Source organism: Temnothorax longispinosus, chromosome 9 (assembly GCF_030848805.1).
Source record: "Temnothorax longispinosus isolate EJ_2023e chromosome 9, Tlon_JGU_v1, whole genome shotgun sequence".
Classification (NCBI taxonomy): domain Eukaryota; kingdom Metazoa; phylum Arthropoda; class Insecta; order Hymenoptera; family Formicidae; genus Temnothorax; species Temnothorax longispinosus.
Window position 1 is genome coordinate 12,264,964 of NC_092366.1, and position 21,522 is coordinate 12,286,485.

General features: G+C 37.4%; 2 protein-coding genes across 8 annotated transcripts in view; one reads left to right on the plus strand and one right to left on the minus strand.

The window, feature by feature from the left end:
- Shab (Shaker cognate b) overlaps nt 1-21,522 on the minus strand; it is a 651,715-nt gene that overhangs the window by 322,914 nt on the left and 307,279 nt on the right. The window lies entirely within an intron of this gene.
- On the plus strand, nt 7,028-9,723 carry LOC139819821 (probable ATP-dependent RNA helicase DHX37). 2 transcript variants are annotated; one of them, XM_071789579.1, is made up of 6 exons: nt 7,028-7,339; nt 7,418-7,621; nt 7,693-7,958; nt 8,228-8,437; nt 8,517-8,614; nt 9,590-9,723. In XM_071789579.1, exons 3-5 carry the CDS (start codon nt 7,876-7,878, stop codon nt 8,596-8,598), a joined length of 375 nt encoding a protein of 124 aa, XP_071645680.1. In that variant the 5' UTR covers nt 7,028-7,339; nt 7,418-7,621; nt 7,693-7,875; the 3' UTR covers nt 8,599-8,614; nt 9,590-9,723. The 2 variants fall into 2 exon arrangements, with proteins under 2 accessions (XP_071645680.1, XP_071645683.1); XM_071789582.1 differs by lacking the exon at nt 7,693-7,958 and having other exon boundaries at nt 7,051-7,339; nt 9,590-9,717.

Sequence of the window (21,522 nt, forward strand, 5' to 3'; positions counted from 1 at the left end):
CCCTCCTATGCATGCCTTTTCAGGCGGTCTCACACGAATTACCACCTTGAACAGCTGATTAACACGCACTCCGCGAGCTTTGATAATACCGTCTTTTACAAACTCACAACCGTCCTTCGAAGAACTGAATTTCATGCCCTGGTCCAGAACTGAAATTACCGAAAACAAGTTTCGACGAGCAGCCGGCACAAACAACACATTTTCCATTTGTCCTGGTAACCATTTTCCGTCAACTAGAGTTTCAATCTTGATTGTTTTTTCCTAGGGCGTCCATTGTAGTTTTATTTCCAATATAGATCTTCGCTGGTGTACTGAAATAATCAAACGATGTAAACAAGTCACTTCGGTTTGTCACGTGATCCGTTGCACCGGAATCCACTATCCACGAATCATTGTCGAGCTCAGCTGTCATGGCTTCGCAAACAAAAGCTTCTTCTCTCGGATTGCTATCTTGCGTTTTCTTCTGTTTCCTAGGACAATTCTGACGAAAGTGCCCCTTTTCTCCGCAATTGTAGCACTTATAGTTCGACTTGCTTTTCCTTTTTTTATTAAGCTTTGACTCACTTGATTGTTGTGACTGTCCTTTCTTAGCGTTACCACTAGTATTTCCGCGATCTTGTCTTTTAGATTTGCTCGCCACTAGTGCAGCCATCTGTTCCTGCTTTCCGACTCAAATCTCCCGGCGTGCGTCGTCAGAGGTTAACACCTCAAGCAAATTACCGAACGTTTGCTGATTCTCTGCTCTTGCCCACCATGCCTGGCGAAAACTCTCGTATTCCTCTGGCAATGTATCCAGCAACTTAACCGATAGCGATAATTCGTCCGGCTTTACATTTAATTGCTGCATGCGTAGGATTAGTCCCTCAAATTTGGAAATATGATCGAGTCACCATGTCGTCCGACGGATCCATGTTGAAATTGAAAAATTCCGATTGGACAGTATGCGAAGTTTGTTTTGTCTGTTGTTCATAAATCGTGTGTAACTTCAGCCACATATCCCGCGCAGTCTCACATGAAACCATCAGAAGCGCTATTACTTTCGTATCCAGCGTCTTAACTATGATTTGACTCGCGGCACGATCGGCTTTGTCCCACTTTTTGAGACCTTTTCGATACTGTTCTTGTTGCTGAGTTGCCGCATCCGTCGGCAGCAGATTTGGTTTTAGAATTTCACCGATGCATACTTCGTATGCATTTTCCGTTCCACGCAGCAAATTCCGCACGGCGAACTTCCAGACGTCCCAATTATCCGCGCCACGAAGCTTCTCGATTCCTTGATATTCCATCTTCCGGTCGTTTCCTCACAGAACACAAAGACAATGTCAATGCGTTTTCCGCGTTTACGCCCGTACACGAGATCTTCGCTCACGAGACAACGCCCACGATAAACCGCGCTTTCCGGTAACTGTAACCTCGTTCATGGCAAAACACGTTCACGGCGAACCACGCTCTGCTACCATGTTAGAATAATCAGGTGTGGACAAAGAAACGTTTTATTTGGTTATTGTACACCGTTTTCGGGAACGTATATAATATCGTGAACGCGCGACTTGAATGTGTTAACGTTGCGCCGTGTAACTAACTAAAAAAAAACTCAGGTAGCATTAATGTCTAAAAGACATCATAAAGATGTCTTTAAGATGCCAGAAATCTTAAAGATGTCTTTATGATGTCTTTTAGACATTAATTGCTACCTGGGACTATACTAGACGCGCGTGCTGCCACAGGCAACAACCAAGTGGGGACAAAGAGAATGATAGCATGCGCTCAGGACTGCCAACCTAGACATTACAAAACACTTCTAGAGGCAACTCAGAATTTAAGCGTTTTTCCGTTTTATCTTAACAGCTATACCCTAAGAGCACAGTTGACGGAAAGTCGACGGCAAGTTGACTTTTATAAGTCGACTTTTAGTCGACTTCTAAAAATGACGGAAAGTCGACTAAAAGTCGACTTCTAAATAGTCGACTTATAAAAAGACGGAAAACAGTCAAGCGGCGCGTCATGCATCATCAATATGGCGGCGAATCTCAAGGAGGCTAGAGGAACAGAGTTTACGCGAGGAGTCCGCCTTGAGCCGGCGTCCAGTACGGACGTCGGCTCATGTGCCATACATTCGGATCCACTGAAGAGACCTTGTGGCGGGCTCCATTTTGTGTCTATAGTGTTCATTTATGTTGTCAAAGTTTCTTTCGTGATTATTTCTTAACCACTTAGAGAAGATACATTCTTGTGTTTAATGTGTACTAAGATTAGCATCTTTACTGAACATATTGTGAAGAGCAACTTTGTCTTGGTGCAATGGGACTGAGTGATCTTCTTTCGTTAAGATAAGTTATATATGGACAATTGAGACCAATTACAGATTATTATCGCGAATATTAAAATTTGTTAGACTTTTTTAGTTCTAAGTTTAGACCCCCCGCATTTTGTTAATATAAGTTACTTATGGACAATTGAGAACAATTATAGTCAGCTATATATTCGTAAAAGTTCCTTTGCCATTTAGAGAAGATACATTCTTGTGTTTAATGTGTACTGAGATTAGCATCTTTACTGAACATATTGTGAAGAGTAACTTTGTCTTGGTGCAATGGGACTGAGTGATCTTCTTTCGTTAAGATAAGTTATATATGGACAATTGAGACCAATTACTGATTATTATCGCGAATATTAAAATTTGTTAGACTTTTTTAGTTCTAAGTTTAGACCCCCCGCATTTTGTTAATATAAGTTACTTATGGACAATTGAGAACAATTATAGTCAGCTATATATTCGTGAAATTTGAATTATATCTGCGTTATATCACGTGATCTCCGTATGGGGATAACTTAGCGAGAACCGGTCGATTATATGTCCAAGCGTTTTGATTGTTTTTGGTTATGCATATTTTGTGTTTTCTTTAATGTGATTTAAGATAGTTATTTACTCGATCGTGAAACTTGAAAATTCTTGCGTACTTTGAATCGTGTTTATGTCATGTGATCGTCGTATGATCTGGATTGAGAGTTTTCCATTATACGTTTCGGCTTCGGCTTAGAACATTCCACCTTCGCGTGATTGTGTTTACGGTTTTTGCTGCGTTCTTGGAATATTTCCTAAGGTATCCTTGGGGATGTCAATGCTTTATATTGGAGAGGACACATTGTCATTGTGTACTATGATTAGCGGCTCTATTGAACATGTTTTGAAGATTAACTGTTATAAGAACAGTTATCGTTAGCTTTATACTTGTGGAATTTGAAACCTTTTGCGTACTTTGATTTATATCTGCGTTATGTTGCGAGATCGCCGTTTGGGGATCACTTAAGAAGATTTGGTCGATCTTTGGGCGTCCCTGCTCGAGGGGGACGCTTTGGATTTTGACCAAGCGTTTCGATCGTATTTGATATGCATATTTTGTGTTTTTTTTGAATTAAGAAAGTTATATATACTCGTGAAATTTGAAATCTTTAGCGTAATTTGAACCATAGCTGCGTTATATCGCGTGATCGCCGTATGAGGATTAAGGGGAGCGTCGATCCTGATTAATCGAATTAGAAGATAAGGTTGAATCTGATTTGTGAAATTTGAAATCTTTTGCGTATTTTGAATTATGTTTGTGTTATATCACGTGATCGCCATATTTGCTTGTCGGTATATTATACTTGGTTTCATTCCACCTGCACGTGATTGTGTTTATGGTTTTTACGCTCATGTAATCGGAATTGAAGCTTTCTGCGAGGCTTGCCTCTCTTTATATTGTATCCGTATTATTTTAGTATGTTTCAAAATGTTAAAATCGATAAATTATCGAGGGGGACGCTTTGGATGACCAAGTGTTTTGATCGTATTTGATATGCATATTTTGTGTTTTCTTTGAATTAAGAAAGTTATATATACTCGTGAAATTTGGAATCTTTAGCGTAATTTGAACCAGCTGCGTTATATCGCGTGATCGCCGTATGAGGATTACTTAAGGGGAGCGTCGATCTCTTGGGCGTAGAACTCCTGACTAATCGAATTAGGAGATAAGGTTGAATCTGATTTGTGAAATTTGAAATCTTTTGCGTACTTTGAATTATGTTTGTGTTATATCACGTGATCGCCATATTTGCTTGTCGGTATATTATACTTGGTTTCATTCCACCTGCACGTAATTGTGTTTATGGTTTTTACGCTCATGTAATCGGAATTGAAGCTTTCTGCGAGGCTTGCCTCTTTTTATATTGTATCCGTATTATTTTAGTATGTCTCAAAATGTTAAAAGCGATAAATTATCTTTTTGATCGATACTGTGCTATGACTCCCTCCCTTATCGACGGATAGAAAACGAGAATCAATTAGCAATTGACACAAGAGGGCTCCAGTGCCCCGCCGCTGGAACCGCTGTCTTGTATACCTAAACAAATTTAGCCCCCCCAAGTGGATTATTGATATATTTTTTTTTACCAATCGTTTGGTGGTTGATTGGTAGTATTTGGTACCGTATTCAAAACGTTCGGTAGTTTCTCGTTTTTCTAGGAAATCAAAAACAAATTTTTGATCTTCTTTTAGCCCCCCCACTTTGACTGTGGTAGTTTTTTTTTTTTTAAATCGATTGGCGATTGATTGGCAATGTTTGGTACCGCATTAAAAACTTTTGGTGGTTGCGCGTTTCTTTAGAAAATCGAAAAAACAAATTTTTGATCTTCTCTTAGCCCCCCCCACTTTGACTGTGGTAGTTTTTTTTTTTTAATCGATTGGCGATTGATTGGCAATGTTTGGTACCGCATTGAAACCTTTTGGTAGTTTTGCGTTTTAAAAAGAAAAAATTAATTGTCAACAAATTTTTAACCTTCTTTAGCGCCTACACTTTGACTGTTGCGAATTTTAAATTCTTTTTTTATTAATTGTTTAGTGGTTGATTGGTAATGTTAAGAACTGTAAGTTATTGAAAATTTTATTTTAACATTCCAGTTATGTATAGTGACGATTGCACACATTGTGGGTATTCAAGAGCGCATACGTATGTACACGCACTAGGCTCTGGGGTCACATGCGCATGCTCTAGGGCTTAAGCGGGGCGCACACACTTCTGCACAACGCATAATGCGTAAGCATAAGAAAATTGATTGGTCTATTTCCTTATGCACATGTGTATAGACCAATCAATTTTCTTATACTTACGCATTATGCGTTGTGCAGAAGTGTGTGTTCCCCGCTTTAAGGTCTATCCAGACAAACTTGCATAGGTGCATAACCATATGCATAAAGAAACGGATTGGTCTATTTTCTTATGCACATGCATATGGACCAATCAATTCTCTCATGCTTATGTTTATGCGCTATGCAAGTTTGTCTGGATTGACCTTAAAGGCCATCGCACACAAAATTGCATAGGCTGCATAAGCATAGCATAAGACCGCTGGACCAATGAGCATCCAGCATAAAGTCGCCATATTGATTTACATAAGATGCTCATTGGTCCAGCGGTCTTAAGGTAGAAGCACATAAAATTGCAGGAGCCATGAGCACGAATGCAGAAGCCATATGCGCATGCGCTATGGTATCTGAAGAGCTCTATGGCCGGTATTCATAGTCGGTTCTTATATTTAAGACCATTTTAAGTACAATCTTAAGATGTCATTAACCAATCACAGAGCCGTATTAGCATCTTAAGATATTACTTAAGACGGTCTTGAAATAAGATCAGGACCCCGATTCTCTAACGAGAAACGTATGCGCAAACTCTGCTCTAACAGAAAGGCTGCAACGTGATTGGCTATCACAAAGTTTCTAGCCAATAAGCTTGCAGTTTTTCTGTTAGAGCAGAGTTTACGTATACGTTTGTCGATACAGAATCGGGCCCCTGATTATGAATACCGGCCTAACAGATACCATCGCGCATGCGCATATGGTTTCTGCATTTTGCTCATGGCTCCTGCAATTTTATGTGCTTCCACCTTTAAGGTCAATCCAGACGAACATGCATAGCGCATAAACATAAGCATAAGAGAATTGATTGGTCCATATGCATGTGCATAAGGAAATAGACCAATCAATTTTCTTATGCTTACGCATTATGCGTTGTGCAGAAGTGTGTGCGCCCTGCTTAAGCCCTAGAGCATGCGCATGTGACCCCAGAGCCTAGTGCGTGTACATACGTATGCGCTCCTGAATGCCCACAATAGGTGCGTTCGGGAAGACGCTATTATGCTGCGTTCCCACTACACGCGTCGCGCGTTGCGTCACGACGCCGCGTCATGAGTTATCCAATCAAAACGTTTCATTTTATGACGTCATTTCCGACAAGATCTTGCGTCGGAAATGACGTCATAAAATGAAACGTTTTGATTGGATAACTCATGACGCGGCGTCGTGACGCGACGCGCGACGCGTGTAGTGGGAACGCAGCATTAGTGAATGTGTGCAATCGTCACTATACATAACTGGAATGTTAAAATAAAATTTTCAATAACTTACAGCTCTTAACATTACCAATCAACCACTAAACGATTGGTAAAAAAAGAATTTAAAATTCCCAACAGTCAAAGTGTAGGCGCTAAAGAAGGTTAAAAATTTGTTAACAATTAATTCTTTCTTTTTAAAACGCGAAACTACCAAAAGGTTTCAATGCGGTACCAAACATTGCCAATCAATCGCCAATCGATTAAAAAAAAAAAAACTACCACAGCCAAAGTGGGGGGGCTAAGAGAAGATCAAAAATTTGTTTTTTCGATTTTCTAAAGAAACGCGCAACCACCAAAAGTTTTTAATGCGGTACCAAACATTGCCAATCAATCGCCAATCGATTAAAAAAAAAAAAACTACCACAGTCAAAGTGGGGGGGCTAAAAGAAGATCAAAAATTTGTTTTTGATTTCCTAGAAAAACGAGAAACTACCGAACGTTTTGAATACGGTACCAAATACTACCAATCAACCACCAAACGATTGGTAAAAAAAAATATATCAATAATCCACTTGGGGGGGCTAAATTTGTTTAGGTGTCTTGTATGGAAAGCGTGGAATATCTTAAAAGAGGAGTATCTGATGAAAGACGCAAGAGGGTGACTATTCCCCCGGATAGTCCCCCAGATTTCTTGTTATAAAGCGAGGTACTACGGTTCCTGTGGAACCGGAAATCCATTCGGGGCAGAAATAAGAAGAAGAAGAAGAAGAGCTTACGCGAGTGCGAGGAATACGTGCCGCGAGTCATAATCGTAAGGCCGTAATGCCGTTACCAACCGACATGGAAGCGAAATTGCTGCGCCAGATAGTTCTTGCACGTATGGCGGATCAAGTCGCGAAAAAGGTTTCGCCCGACGAGGTAAAAGAGGATCAGGATAAGGCCAAGTGGAAACATGCTTACAGGTTAGGTATGGTGTGTTATTAATTGTCATTGATAATTAAGACCCATTGAATGCGACAGCTCTCCATTCTGAACCATCTTTCAGAACACCAGAAATGGAGGAACCTGTATTCATGCATTCTTTGTGCGTTCTACGAAAAATCAGTCCGGAATAGGTGGTTTACAAAGAGGTGTACGAAACGAATAAGATGTACATGCGAGGTGTCACGGCGATAGAACCCGAATGATTGCCGAAATTCGATCCCATGCTATGGCATCTTAGTGAACCATTGGTTGATCCACCGCCAAGGTATATATTTTTATTACAATTATTGCTTTATAATGTTTTTCTTACTTATTTATAAAGATATGTAAGCGCAGAGAAAAATTAACGGAGCTACCGGGACTTGAACTCGGGATCCTTCGCTCACAAGCCTAGCACTTAGGCTGCTACCCCACGACTGCTCCACTACTACGCTAATTTCTCCGATCCCTCATCAATACTGGCCCTACGGCCCTAAATCTCCTACAGCTCGGCCAGCCCTGACATCACATTCGCCCCGAATGTGCCATACCCTCCGACTGCCGAAGCCTGCAAGAATAACTCGGAGCTATACTCCACAACTTCCCAATCACACCACCCACAGGTATCCGATGTATCGGGCAAGTTCTCCTCCAACGAGGTAACGCGAGCACAATCCCACTTCTGAACTGTAAGCGCAGAGAAAAATTAACGGAGCTACCGGGACTTGAACTCGGGATCCTTCGCTCACAAGCCTAGCACTTAGGCTGCTACCCCACGACTGCTCCACTACTACGCTAATTTCTCCGATCCCTCATCAATACTGGCCCTACGGCCCCAAATCTCCTACAGATATTAATCTTTATTATGATCGAATATTATTCTCATTTATAGATATAATCAAGAAACTGGGAAGATCATTTGCCACGTGTCTGGTACATTCGGAAAGGCCGGATGGGCACTACTATTGATGGATATAAAGCATCCGTGGACGGTGTCGTGGTTCGCGTATTTCTTCTTGGAGAGTCAAGTGTACCCTAAGCTGAAACAGTTTGTCCCGTCGCTGCTGACGACACCTAGGAGCATCACCAAGTTATGGGCCAGGTAAATCGTTATTCTATCTCCTTTTAATTTCACGTTGATTCATCGAATAGATTACATCAATTCAATACGATTTTTTCAGATTGATACCACGCACTCAAGCAATAGTACAAACGCTGCAGTCGCAGGGAGTCGTGTCCAAATACAAATTGCTAGAAATCTGAGGTTCGGATAAAAAATGTGAGATTTTAATTTATAAAATAATATTTAGATATTATTATAGACTTCTATACAATACTAGACCGCTGACAGGCATCTCGGCCGTGATGCTTGCCGTCATGTTGAGTTTAGTCAAGATATGCTATACTACAGATTCTATACAAGTGGTTTTATACAAGATTTCTATACAATAGTCTGGCATATACAGAATGTCCAAAGAAAGGGTTTAATACTACAGGAGTATAGTGGTTCGATTTCGGCATCCAAGTACGCTACACGTCGAGGGCATGACTTACAAACTTATTGATAACATGTACCAATATTTAACACAAAAACATTCGCCTGCTTCGTTATGTACTGTAAAGGTGCCTTTTCATGCTGACGCTCGACGCTTGATTTGGGCGTCAAAACTGGTCACGTGACCAACTTCATCGATAAGAAGGCGAAATAGCATCAGATATGCGAGCGTCAAAACAAGCAATTGACTGAAACGAGCGTCAAGCGTCAAAGCTGAACACAGTTGAGCTTTTGCCATTTGACGCTGAAATTAAAAAGACTATCACGTGACCTATCACGTGATCAAGTTTGACGCCCAAATCGAGCGTCGAGCGTCAGCATGAAAAGGCACCTTAATAACGAATGCAGATAAACGCACATCATGAGCAATTGAACACCCGATAGTGACTTATTGTTAATTCAATATGGCCGCACCCTTCACTAACAGTTGCCCCTCGCACTCGCATCAGCTTTTCGGCAGTGCGTCCATTGATGTTAGTGGTCTAGTATAAAAGTCTGTGGATATTATATATTTATAATATTATATATTTATAATATTATATATATATATATATATATATATATATATATATATAACAATATTATTATATATTTACAAGATTATGATGATAATAATATGATATATATATATTATACATATTTATATAGCTAATTTTTGCATATTGTTTCGCGATTAACGCTGGAATGTTTTAATTTTAGTTCTGTTGTCAGCTTACCAGAAGTGGCTGCCGGAATCTGCGCACGCAGAAGTGGCACAGATATGGCCGCCTTTGTAATTAAGAACAAAACATTAGGATTGTAATTATACAGTTTTTTAGATAATTAAATTATTTTATATATGAAAAAAAATCGAAATGCATCAGTTTTAGTCCTCCAGCAAGGGGTCGATTGTGTATCTTGAAATAATGAGATAAAAATTACAAAAGTGAGAAAATTCATTAGTGTATCTATGATTTTATTTATCAAAATCTAGTAAAATATTTTAACTTTTGTCATTTTCACCTCATTTCAAGATACACAACCGACCTCCAAACGTACGCAGCGGTTTATTTTATCGACTTTAAAAGTTGGCGGGAAGACGACTTTTTATCATGACGGGAAGTCGACTTTTCATCATGACGGAAAGTCGACTTTTCGTCATGACGAGAAATCGACTTTTCGTCATGACGGGAAGTCGACTTTAAATCAGTGGTTTTTGCGACATTCGCCGACTTCAAGTCGACTTGAAGTCAACTTTCGTTTTTAAAAAAGTCGACTTCTCTGCTAGTCAGTTTCGGTAGAAGTCGACTTCAAGTCGACTTAAAGTCGACTTTTTGCTCTTAGGGTATTCAATTACGTGTAGTGTTATTAATGTGTTACCCCGGCCATCTAAAGCATAACATTGGCGACGAGGAAAAACTGATAGAAAACTGATAAAGACGGCGTCATGGCAGGCGAGTCGCAGCGTTTAATCCAAACGAGGACCAACATGGCATATATCCGAGATGGGAGAGATAGCTCAGAGGCTTCGAGCTTTTTCTGCTGAGCAAAATATAACCGAGACACAAAGGAAAAAAGCCATGCTCTTACATTATGGCGGGATGGATATACAAGACATATTCTACGCTATTCCAGACTGCGATGTGGTGACAGAAAATGAAGATCCGTACGACAAGACAAAGAAGATACTAACGAATTACTTCAGGCCGAAACTGAACACGACGTACGAGCGGCATCTTTTTAGAAATATAGCGCAGAAAGAAGACGAAACGGTCGGTCAATTCGTAACACGTTTGCGTCAGCAGGCAAAATATTGCAGATTCGCTTCGGTGGACACAAAAATTTGCTATTAAATTATCGAGAAAGGTCGTTCAATGGAAGTGGTAAAAAGGGTCACTTCGCAGCGATGTGCAGAACGTATTGAGATCGAGCAGAGAAACATGGCGACGGTCCGGCTAAGGACAAGAAGGAAGCCAAGACGAGCAACAGCGCCAACAAGGAGGGAAGAAAGTCAACTACGGTGAAGTAGCTAGACGCGGCGACGCCGCTGACAGAGGACGACAAATATGCGTTTGCCTTAAGAGATAAGATATGTGTATTAGAACACTGAGAGGTAGTATCAGCGAGTGTAGGGAGAATAGAAATCGATTTTTTAGTTGATTCGGGATCTCGATGTAATATTATGGACGAAAATACATGGAAATCGTTAAAGTTAAAAAGAATAAAATGTATATCGCGTAAGGTTAATAAGACCGCATTTCCATACGGGAAAAAAGACAGATTAGAGATTTTCGGTGAATTTGATTGCAAGATAAAGATTGGTAATAAAATTGCACGGGCAGTTTTTAAAGTATTTCGAGGTGAAGGACAACCGCTCTTAGGTATTCAAACGGCAAAAAAGTTAAGTATCTTAAATGTCGGAGTACATTTGCAAATTAATCAGATTGAGAATACTAAATGCGATGTTAAGTTAAATGATAAACTCTTCGAGGGTATAGGGAAATTGAAAGATTTTCAGCTTAAAATTCCGATAAATAGTTCGGTGAAACCAATTGCGCAGCCGAAAAGAAGATTGCCTTATAAAATGCGTGATTTATGGCGTTTTCGATTTGCTACTCGACCCGACTCGGGTCGCATCAATGGACGTGGAATACATACATAGATATGTATGTATTCCACGTCAATGATGCTAGAGTCCTGTATACATGATGCGACCCGAGTCGGTTTGAGTCGCAAATCGAAAACGCTATTAGTCAAACAACCCATTAGTAAGCAAGGAACATTAAATTAACGTTTAAAAATATTGACTTCATGTGTATTTTTTAAACGTTTTTTAATAATATTATACACATATTTGAAAAATATTATTTTGTAATATGATTTTTCTGAATGTTGTTAAAATATTTTAAAAACGTTACAGAAAATATTTTTTAAATGTTACTCTGACATTTATTTGAGATTAATGCAACAGTTCAAAATTTCTTGTAATTTGGACTTGGAAATAACGTTGGTGAATTTTTTGTTGTTAGAATGTTATTGTTTTATATTGTGCCCAACGCTCATCGCGACAGCCATGATGCGTACATTTACGTACGATGCGTGAGTGCATATACACGCGTGTGGATCGAGCAGTGCGCAGTGCTCTTTATTTACAGTATTTATATATAAGTAAGTAACTATTATATTCTAAAAGTTGTATATTAATAATAAGAACTCAATTAACCATATGTGCTATGAATAGTAGCTGATATGATGATTTATAACCTATAATTTAGGTTAACTGCAAATAACGTTCTTTGGGTATCGGTAGAAACTATATAGTGGAATTATTTGCTATTTTCTTGCAATTTACTGCCGATTATTTTCAGCTGTTTGAGTGCGTCGAGATCATGAGCAAACGCACGCTTGTCGCGACAGCCAATCGGAAGCAATAATAGTTCTGGAGACTGTAGTCGCATTATCTTACATATACGTATGATGCGTGAGTGCGTCATATATACGTACGTTTGTGCTTGTGCTGTCGAGCGCTTTTAATTGTATACAACATTTTTATATGGGTAAGTAATTATTATATTCTAAATCTTGCATATTAAAGAACTCTGCAATTATCTAATGTGCTGTAAATTAGGTAGTTGGTGATTCAAGATCTATTTTTCGACCTATATAAGAGAGAGATTTGCAGAAGAAAAGAAATATATCAAAGTATTAATAAGGATCGAACATATTCTTGATGTACTCGGGCCGCGAGGCTGAGCAATATTCTAAGGAAAGTATTGTACAAGATACAAAGATTGGACAATATCACATCCCTTTATCTTCCATTGACAATTTGAAGATATGCTAAAAACCCACTCGGCATGTTATGTTGCTGAAATATTGAAATATTCGGAAATAGTACAGAAATATTTCGTTAACATTTTATTTGTAACTATGCATCTGAAATATTTCAGAAATGTACCTGCATCATGTTTTTTATAATATTGCATTAACAATATTTCTGAAATCTTTTAGAAAGTTGTTTACAATATTTGTAAGTATCTGTAATATTGCAAAAAAATGTAGCAGATGCAATATTTCTGAAACATTATAAAAGTAATATTACGTTTGCATTGCACAAATAATATTGTATTTCTGTAACATATCAAACGCAACATTGCATTTAAAATATTTCTGAAAAATTTCTGAAGGATTGCGTATAGGTAATGAAAAATTGAATTGCAGGCAGTGAATTTCTACAATATTGCAGAAGAAATATTGCAGATGTAATGGTTTAGAAACATTTCTGATACATGATAAAACTATTATTTACATTTAAATTGCACGCGTTATATTTTTGAATGTTTCACATACAACATTGCATTTGTAATATTTCCGAAAAGTTGCTGACAGACTTTAGAACTTATAAAAAATTAAATTTATTATTATATAATTATTACATTTTATTGCATTTTTTCTCTTTTATAATATTAAGAATTTTCTGATATTCCAAATTTTGTCATATGGCATTTTTAATATAAAATATAAAATACTTAATAATATTTAATATAAATTAATATTCGACGTTGACTGGCAAAAAAGATTTATTCGTATATCTGTATTGTTAATATTGTTATGCGATAGCTTTATGGTCACCAAAATAAGCAAGTAGGTATAAGAAAGAAAGAAGCGTCAGAGTCAGAGGATCACCACTACCCTGTTCGATCATCGATGTCAAGCAACAAGGCGCCGGTATACTACTTGGATGGGTGACCGGCTGAGAGAGCGGATTTTTTTGGACAAATGCGCGGCGGCTATACGCACATGGCTTAATATATTTTCTTTGTTCCGGTAACAAAATATTTCATTTTTTACATATCAACAAATAGTTTTTACGTCAGTAACAAAATTTTGTTTGCTAATACAAAACATTTTTCTCAGTGTAAAATGTATTTGAAATATCTCTGAAGTGTTTCTGCAATATTTCGTAGATATATTTCAGAAATATTTTAGTAATATTACCGAAATATTGCCGAAATCTTTCAGCAAAGTTGCATTTGAAATAATTGTGCCGATTGAAACATTGCAGAAATGTTGCAAAAACGGTCGTGAAATATTTCTAAAATATTGATGAAAGGTGTAATATTTCAAATGGAATTTTGCAGAATTGTTTCTGAAATATTACATGCTGAGTGGAAACTGATCAAGAAGCTTTCATGCAAGTTGTAAGTAAAGCTGCTTATCACAATTATAATTAATTCTATAAACATTTACAAATAACATTTCCGGTTAGTATAATAGTTACATAATCGTAGTAGATATAAATTTACACAATAAAATCAGACTTTGAAAATTTAAGAATTAAGAGAAAAGACTGTAAGAGATATCTCCTCTCCCTTCCTCTCTCTCTTCCTCTTTCTCCCTTTCTCTCCAAGAGTAGTAAATATAATATTTGCAATTTAGAGTCGACAAAGAGATCATCAGGACTTGTAATTTTTACTGATTTTTTGGTATTATTTTCAATGTAGTGCCTATAGCAAAGATAGTAATTGCGCATTATCTGATGTATCTACTATGTTTATAGTTATTTTGATTGTGGCGTAACATATGCATATATTTTTTGTTTATGATAATTTATTAGATGAAAAAATAGATGAAAAACTCTTAAAAGTATCAGTAACATACAGAAAAAATCATCCAAACGTCATATCAAATAAGTACTAACGCATTCATACTACATTGTTCAAGTCTTTTATGCATATGTTATAGTCAAAGCCCGAAACGCAGGCATTCCTAGGATTGACTAGTCAATCCTGGGGAACGACCAAGCGTCTTGGTCAAAGCCCGAAATAAGTTTTGCGTTTCGGCTTTTAACTAGTCAATCCTAGAAACAACTAATACGGCTGGTCAAAGTTAGAAACTAAAGAAAAATCACTTCGGTATTTTGACCAGTCAATCCTAGAGAGGTGTGGCTTAATTTAGACTGTGTGACTGTTAACAAATAAAATCAAGTTTTTTTTTTTACTAAATTAAGTTCTTATTGTTATTAATGCCCCGCGACGCGAGATATTAAACGTTAAAGTTGACAGGAATCAGGTTATGACAGGTTATCAGGTTATACTGGCGACTACTTGAATCGAGATGCTTGGTTATTCTGCACGATTGATTCATTTAAAATTGGCGCAGTTTTGCATGCGTGTGCGGCCACTGAGCATGCGCATGTGGCCACAGGGCATGTTCGTAGTCGCCAGTAGTCGCCGTAGTCGCTACAGCTCGTCGGTATAACAGGAATCATAACCTGATACCTGTCAACTTTAACGTTTAATATCTCGCGTCGCGGGGCATTAATAACAATAAGAACTTAATTTAGTAAAAAAAATCTTGATTTTATTTGTTAACAGTCACACAGTCCGAATTAAGCCACACCTAGGATTGACTAGTCAAAGTCCGAAGTAATTTTTCTTTAGCTTCTAACTTTGACTAGCCGTATTAGTTATTCCTAGGATTGACTAGTCAAAAGCCGAAACGCAAAACTTATTTCGGGCTTTGACTAAGACGCTTGGTCGTTCCCCAGGATTGACTAGTTAATCCTAGGAATGCCTGCGTTTTGGGCTTTGACTGTAACACATATATGGATCTTTTATATATAAATGTGTGTTGCTTTGTTTTACCATATTTAGCAGGAAGCTTAAGTATTTATATATAAAAATCTTCTTGCAAACTTTTCATATATTTTTAAGCTTTTAAATTTAATGGAAATGGTACAGTAATATTTTTTTACAATTTTCTTTAACGGAGCAAACATACTGATAATATATAAAAGTTGTACAATTTTTGTAACAAATAAATATTTACACTGACAGCTCGAGATCTTTACTTTGAAATTTTCAAGTCATTTTTGTGATATATTGAGCAAATGCTCTAATTGATTTACACCTATTTTTATTATGTAAAAGCATTTGTAATTCTATGCAACCAATACGATATATGTAAACTTTCTAAAAGAAGGTAGAATTTTGTCGGTAAAGTTTTCAAATATGGTATGTCCTTCAAAAATCAAAATGTATTTGTATTAATCTCTATAATGTATTCAACTGTATGTTTTATGTATAAAACGATTAAATAGAATCTTGAGGAGGAGCACTCAATGCGTCCGAAACCAAAAATGGTTACTCTGACTCTTAATCTTACCCAGTAAGCAAGAAACATCAAGGAACATTTTAACTATATTGCATTAACGTTACAACGTTGCTGCAACGTAGTTGAAATGTTTCTTGATGTTTCTTGCTTACTGGGTACAAACTTATATCTATAATATATGTCCTTTAATATGTTCTATAATAGGGGAGACCGGGGCTAAACCGCCAGCGGGGTTGAACCGCCAAATCAAATATCTCGGAACCTGTATATTGTGCGAACTCACTATTAACATTGTAAATGCTGCTTATGGTACCCATGTAACCAACGGAGTTTCGGCAGGTTACCTGCCGTGTTATGATTTTTACGAGGGCAAACGTGTTTTCGGAAGATGAAAGTGAAATTTTCTGCGCGTGAAAATATTGTAATATCGGCAATAATATTTGCTCTCCAAATCTCGAGGTACGTGATTATAAAGAGTAATGCATGCTGAACACGAATCCAGTGTAGTTTTTTCATTATCGTTTATGCCTAATATTTCGTGGGCGATCAAACCTGAAACTTATATTTGGGGCTTATCCGCCAGTCTCGTCACTGTGGCGCGCCGGGCGCACGACTTCAGCTCACGGCGATTTCAGGTTAGGTTTCTCTTGAGCGTGATTCTGTCTTTTTTTGCACGTGCGTCAGTTTGTATAGGAGGGAAATGGTACGCACGTATCGTCGCAAAGCGGGTGTTTTGGCCGACCAAAAAGATGACCGTCGTTTTCGAGATCGCTTGCGCTCACGGCACGTCGGCGAGGTACGGCGAGGCACGGCACGGCTCTGAGATTCCGCGATTTCCGCGCGAGAGTTGACATGCCGCGCGCGAGGTAGATCGTCCCGGCCGCGGTAGATCGTCGTTGTTGGTCGTTGTGTCAGTGTCAGTGTAGTGGTGGTGGTGGTGGTGGTGGTGGTGGTGGTGGTGGTCGTCGTCGTCGTCGTCGTCGTCGTCGTGCGCTCGTCAGGATCTGTATTCACGTGCCTAAATTGTTTTATGGAATAGGTAAAACAATTATTTTTTAATAACGTTTCGCATAAAAATTTATAATAAATTTTTATATTTTTCTTTTAAAAAACAATTATTAAAATGTATCTTATCATTTTTCAGGATTAGATGTACGTATATGTATTGAAAATTGCAGTGTGGCGGATTAGCCCCGAGGGGGTGGCGGTTCAACCCCGGCATTTTTGAGATTTCAATTTGTGCACCGTTGTCGTTTTTGCTCCATACCGGTTAAACAAAGCGACGTAGATAAAAATTTCCTAAATAAATTTTGTAGCTAAAGGTTCACTCTTTACAATGGTATACAATATTTAACTTAAATTATTTATTTTGTTGTTAAAAATCGGCACAAAAAAAAAACTGGCGGTTTAGCCCCGGTCTCCTCTATCCTATAATATGTGTTATTATATTTTAAAAGTCTTCTGAATTATTTTCCTTGCAATTTATAATAATAAACTGCATTAAAAGTAAGTAATTTTTTAAGAGATGTATATATTACTTGTAGTATATTAAATGCTATGTTTTATGTCTCAGAATTTATTAAAATTGTCTCCTATTTTTTTGTAGCAATCATCGTTAAAAAGCAGGACACACATACACGTTAAAAATTCTTACGAAATAAAAGAAAAATATATATATATCCATAAACTAATATTTTTGATCGATTTAGTATATATGTAAACTATTCCGGAAACTTTTGTGTTATTTCAATAATTATCATAAGTTTTAATTGCCGTTAAATTAACATTATTTATTTCTTTCATCTAACAATAAACTGTATTGAATTTTTCTTATTCCAGAAGCTTTTAGAGCAATATTCCCTCGGAATACAGAAAAAGATTTTGAACACTTTGTAATGGAGTGGTTCAGATTCGCAAACGTCCGTAAGAAAAGAAAAAAACATTAAAAAGGTAATGTAATGTATTTCGGTATATACTCTCTATAAAATAAAATTATTATAGTTTGCCGCGTTATAATATATAAGTAACTTTTTTACTAATTTAATTCTACTTTTATTTTTCAGAAAGTGATAAATATATTATCTTACTTGCGTGGCTTTGCGCGAGTGATTATTGTTGATTATTTAGCAGGATCGTGTGGTTTCGGGAACCTCGCGAATAAGATTGAGCAAGTAAAAGATATACTGGAATATATTTCAATCAGTACAGAAACGTAAACTTAGATAGACTTTTGTCGAACTGAAAGAGTAATGCCGGGATTACGATGAATTTAACGTAACGGAACGCGACGGACGCGAAGTAACGTAACGTGAACTTAAGAAATTACGATCGCCGTAACGTGAAGCAGCGTGAATTTCTAACCTTCTATTCACACCAAGCTGTCAAATCATTTCTGAAATGCACGCTGCTTCACGTTACGGCGATCGTAATTTCTTAAGTTCACGTTACGTTACTTCGCGTCCGTCGCGTCCCGTTACGTTAAATTCATCGTAATCCCGGCATAACGGCTTGTACAACAACGTGCTGCTTACTGCGGCGTGCGCGACTGAACAGAGAGGCGAGTCGGGGGAGAAAGAAAAACAAAACGCTAACGCATGCACGGTCGCTGTTGTCTCAATAATAATAACGGCGTGAAGCGCGCCAAGCTTAAAGGTCATTTCACGGTGACAATCCAACATTCCCACCGCTTAAGTGCTTCACGCATCTATTTGTTAGATTTAACATAGCACATAAATCTTTGAAACGCTCTCTTGGAACGGCTTTTGTATAAATATCCGCTCGTTGCAGATTACTAGGAATATAACATACTTTTAACTCGTTCTCCTCTACTTTTTCGCGTAGAAAATGATAGCGGATGTCAATATGTTTAGTTCTTTTGTGATAGACCGGATTCTTTACCAACTGAATTGCAGATTGATTATCTACGTGAATAATCGTAGCTTTCTCACATTGACATCTGATATCGTTCATAAGTTTCCTAAGCCATATAGCTTCTTTTGGCGCCGCTGCGGCCGCAACATATTCAGCCTCGGTCGTGCTTAAAGTTACAGATTTCTGTCTTTGGGATGTCCAAGTTACCGGACCGTTCGCAAGCATAAACACGTAACCGGTTGTCGACCGCCGCGTCTCTATATCGCCTGCAAAATCCGCGTCCGAATATCCTTCTAATATGAAGTCATTCCCACCGCTTTTATACATTATTCCGAGCTCCGCGGTCCCTATCAAATATTTAAAAACGCGTTTTGCTGCATTCCAATGGCTTTGATTATGTTTGTTTAGAAATCGGCTAAGTACGTTCACCGCGAATGCTATATCGGGTCTTGATACTACGGCCAAGAACATTAATGAACCTACAGCTTCCCTGTATGGAATATTCAAAATCTCTGATTCATTACTTTCTACCGGACCGAGCATCGCGTGTGGATCCGCAGGTATGGAAACCGGTTTCGCGTCGTTCATACCAAATCGCTCAATTGTTTGCGTGATATACGCTCTCTGATGAATTCGCATTGATTTTTCGATCCGATCGCGTTCGATTTGCAGACCCACGAACATTGATGTATCTCCTAAAGTTATCTCAAACGATTTTCCTAATTCGCTAATAATATACTGCATGGAGAATATCATAAGACTTGCACGCAATCAAACCATCGTCCACGAATACTACTAGAAATACACGTACATTCTTAATCTCACCGACATAAATACATTTTTCCGAATCGCACGGCACGAGATGTCTTTACGAGTACTATACTCATCTAAGAGCGTTTCTATAATAAATGTAGCGTTTCCAAAATAAAGCCTGCGCAAAATGAGGACTGCAAGATTTCCAATAAATTGTTTTACCTATTAGACAATGTCTAAGAAAAAAATTTATTGAACATAAAATACACTATTTTGATTATATTTAAAAAAAAATTACTCAAAATTTTTATAATAATATTATTAAACAAAGAGTAGAAAAAACAAAAAATTTTGAATATTTCAAAAACCCTATTTTTTATTTTTTTGAAATTTATAGGAAATATTCTGGGGAGTATTAGAAAAATTTTAAGACCGGTCCGAAGTTGCGCAAAAATTTGGGAATTTTTTATAGATTTTTTTGTACAGCATCAGACAGAAGTACCGTGGCTTCGCACAAACTTGCGCGCAGCCCCGAGCGGACTCGAGCTCCAACACAGTATGACCAGTAGGTAAGTCAACTTGACCAATTATTCTGCTTTGCGTAGATCCGTACTGCGTATCGACATTGTTGGGCACGCCAATCAGACGATTTTTGTATGTGTAGTAGTGTAAAGTCGGTGTGACGCTACAGTGAATTTTCATACGTTTTAGGTTTTAGGTTAAATATTGGAAAACTTTGTGAAATCAGTGAAGAGATGATTTTGTACGTGTATTTATACCTATAGGCCCTTTCTAGTAAGTGTGAATAAAACCGGGACCACACAGTGCGCCTAACAACATGTCGATGCGTAGTACGGATCGGCGCACAGCAAAATAATTGATCAAGTTGACTTACTGGATATACTGTGTTGAAGCTCAAGTCCGCTCAAAGCCGCGCGCAAGTCCGTGCGAAGCCTCGGTACCTCTGTTTGCTTTACAAAAAAATCTATAAAAAATTACCAAATTTTCTGCGCAACTACAGATCGGTCTTAAAATTTTTCTAATACTTCCCAGAATATTTCCTATAAATTAAAAAAAAATAGAAAATAGGGTTTTCGAGATATTTAATATTTTTGTGTTTTTTTTACTCTATTTGTTTAACAATATCTATTATTATAAAAATTTTAAATAATTTTTTTAAATTTTTTTATGATCAAAATAGCGTATTTTATGTTCAATAAATTTTTTAATAGGCAAAAAAATTCATTGAAAATCTTGCAGTCCTTATTTTGCGTAGGCTCTATTTCGGAAACGCTACATTTATTATAAAAACGCTCTTACATGGGTATAGTACTCGTAAAGACCTGCTAAAAAACGAGCTACCATAAAAAATAACAAGGTCGAGATTTGATCCTTCACGAATTGGCGTGGAATGCCCTTATGGATATGTATATATGGGGCATTCCATGCCAAATCACCGAGAATTTTCCTCGACCATTTTTTATTTAGCGGAAATTTTTTTGTTTTTATACTATATAAAAACTACTATATAAAAGTAGCTTCCATGATTTTTTAGATTTTTATTACCTACCCATACTTAAGTTATAAATTTTTTCAAAAAAATGCAGTTTAAAATTTCAAATGCCTGTAACTTAAAAAAAAAATGTGAAAAAAGAGGTAATCTTTTTTCTGTTTTTTTACTGTATTTTTCAAAGAAAATATCGAAAAAATTTTTAATGGACAATACGACTGTTTTTAAGATTTAAGTAAAAAATATTTTTTTTTTTAATACGACCGTTTTAATTTTTTTCATGTTATTATATTATGTGGAGTAGGGCGTTTGGTATGTAGAATAACTTCCACGGTACTTGAAAATATGCACAGTTTAATATAGTAATCGACTTTTACAATACACAGCAGGACGGCCGGCCCAC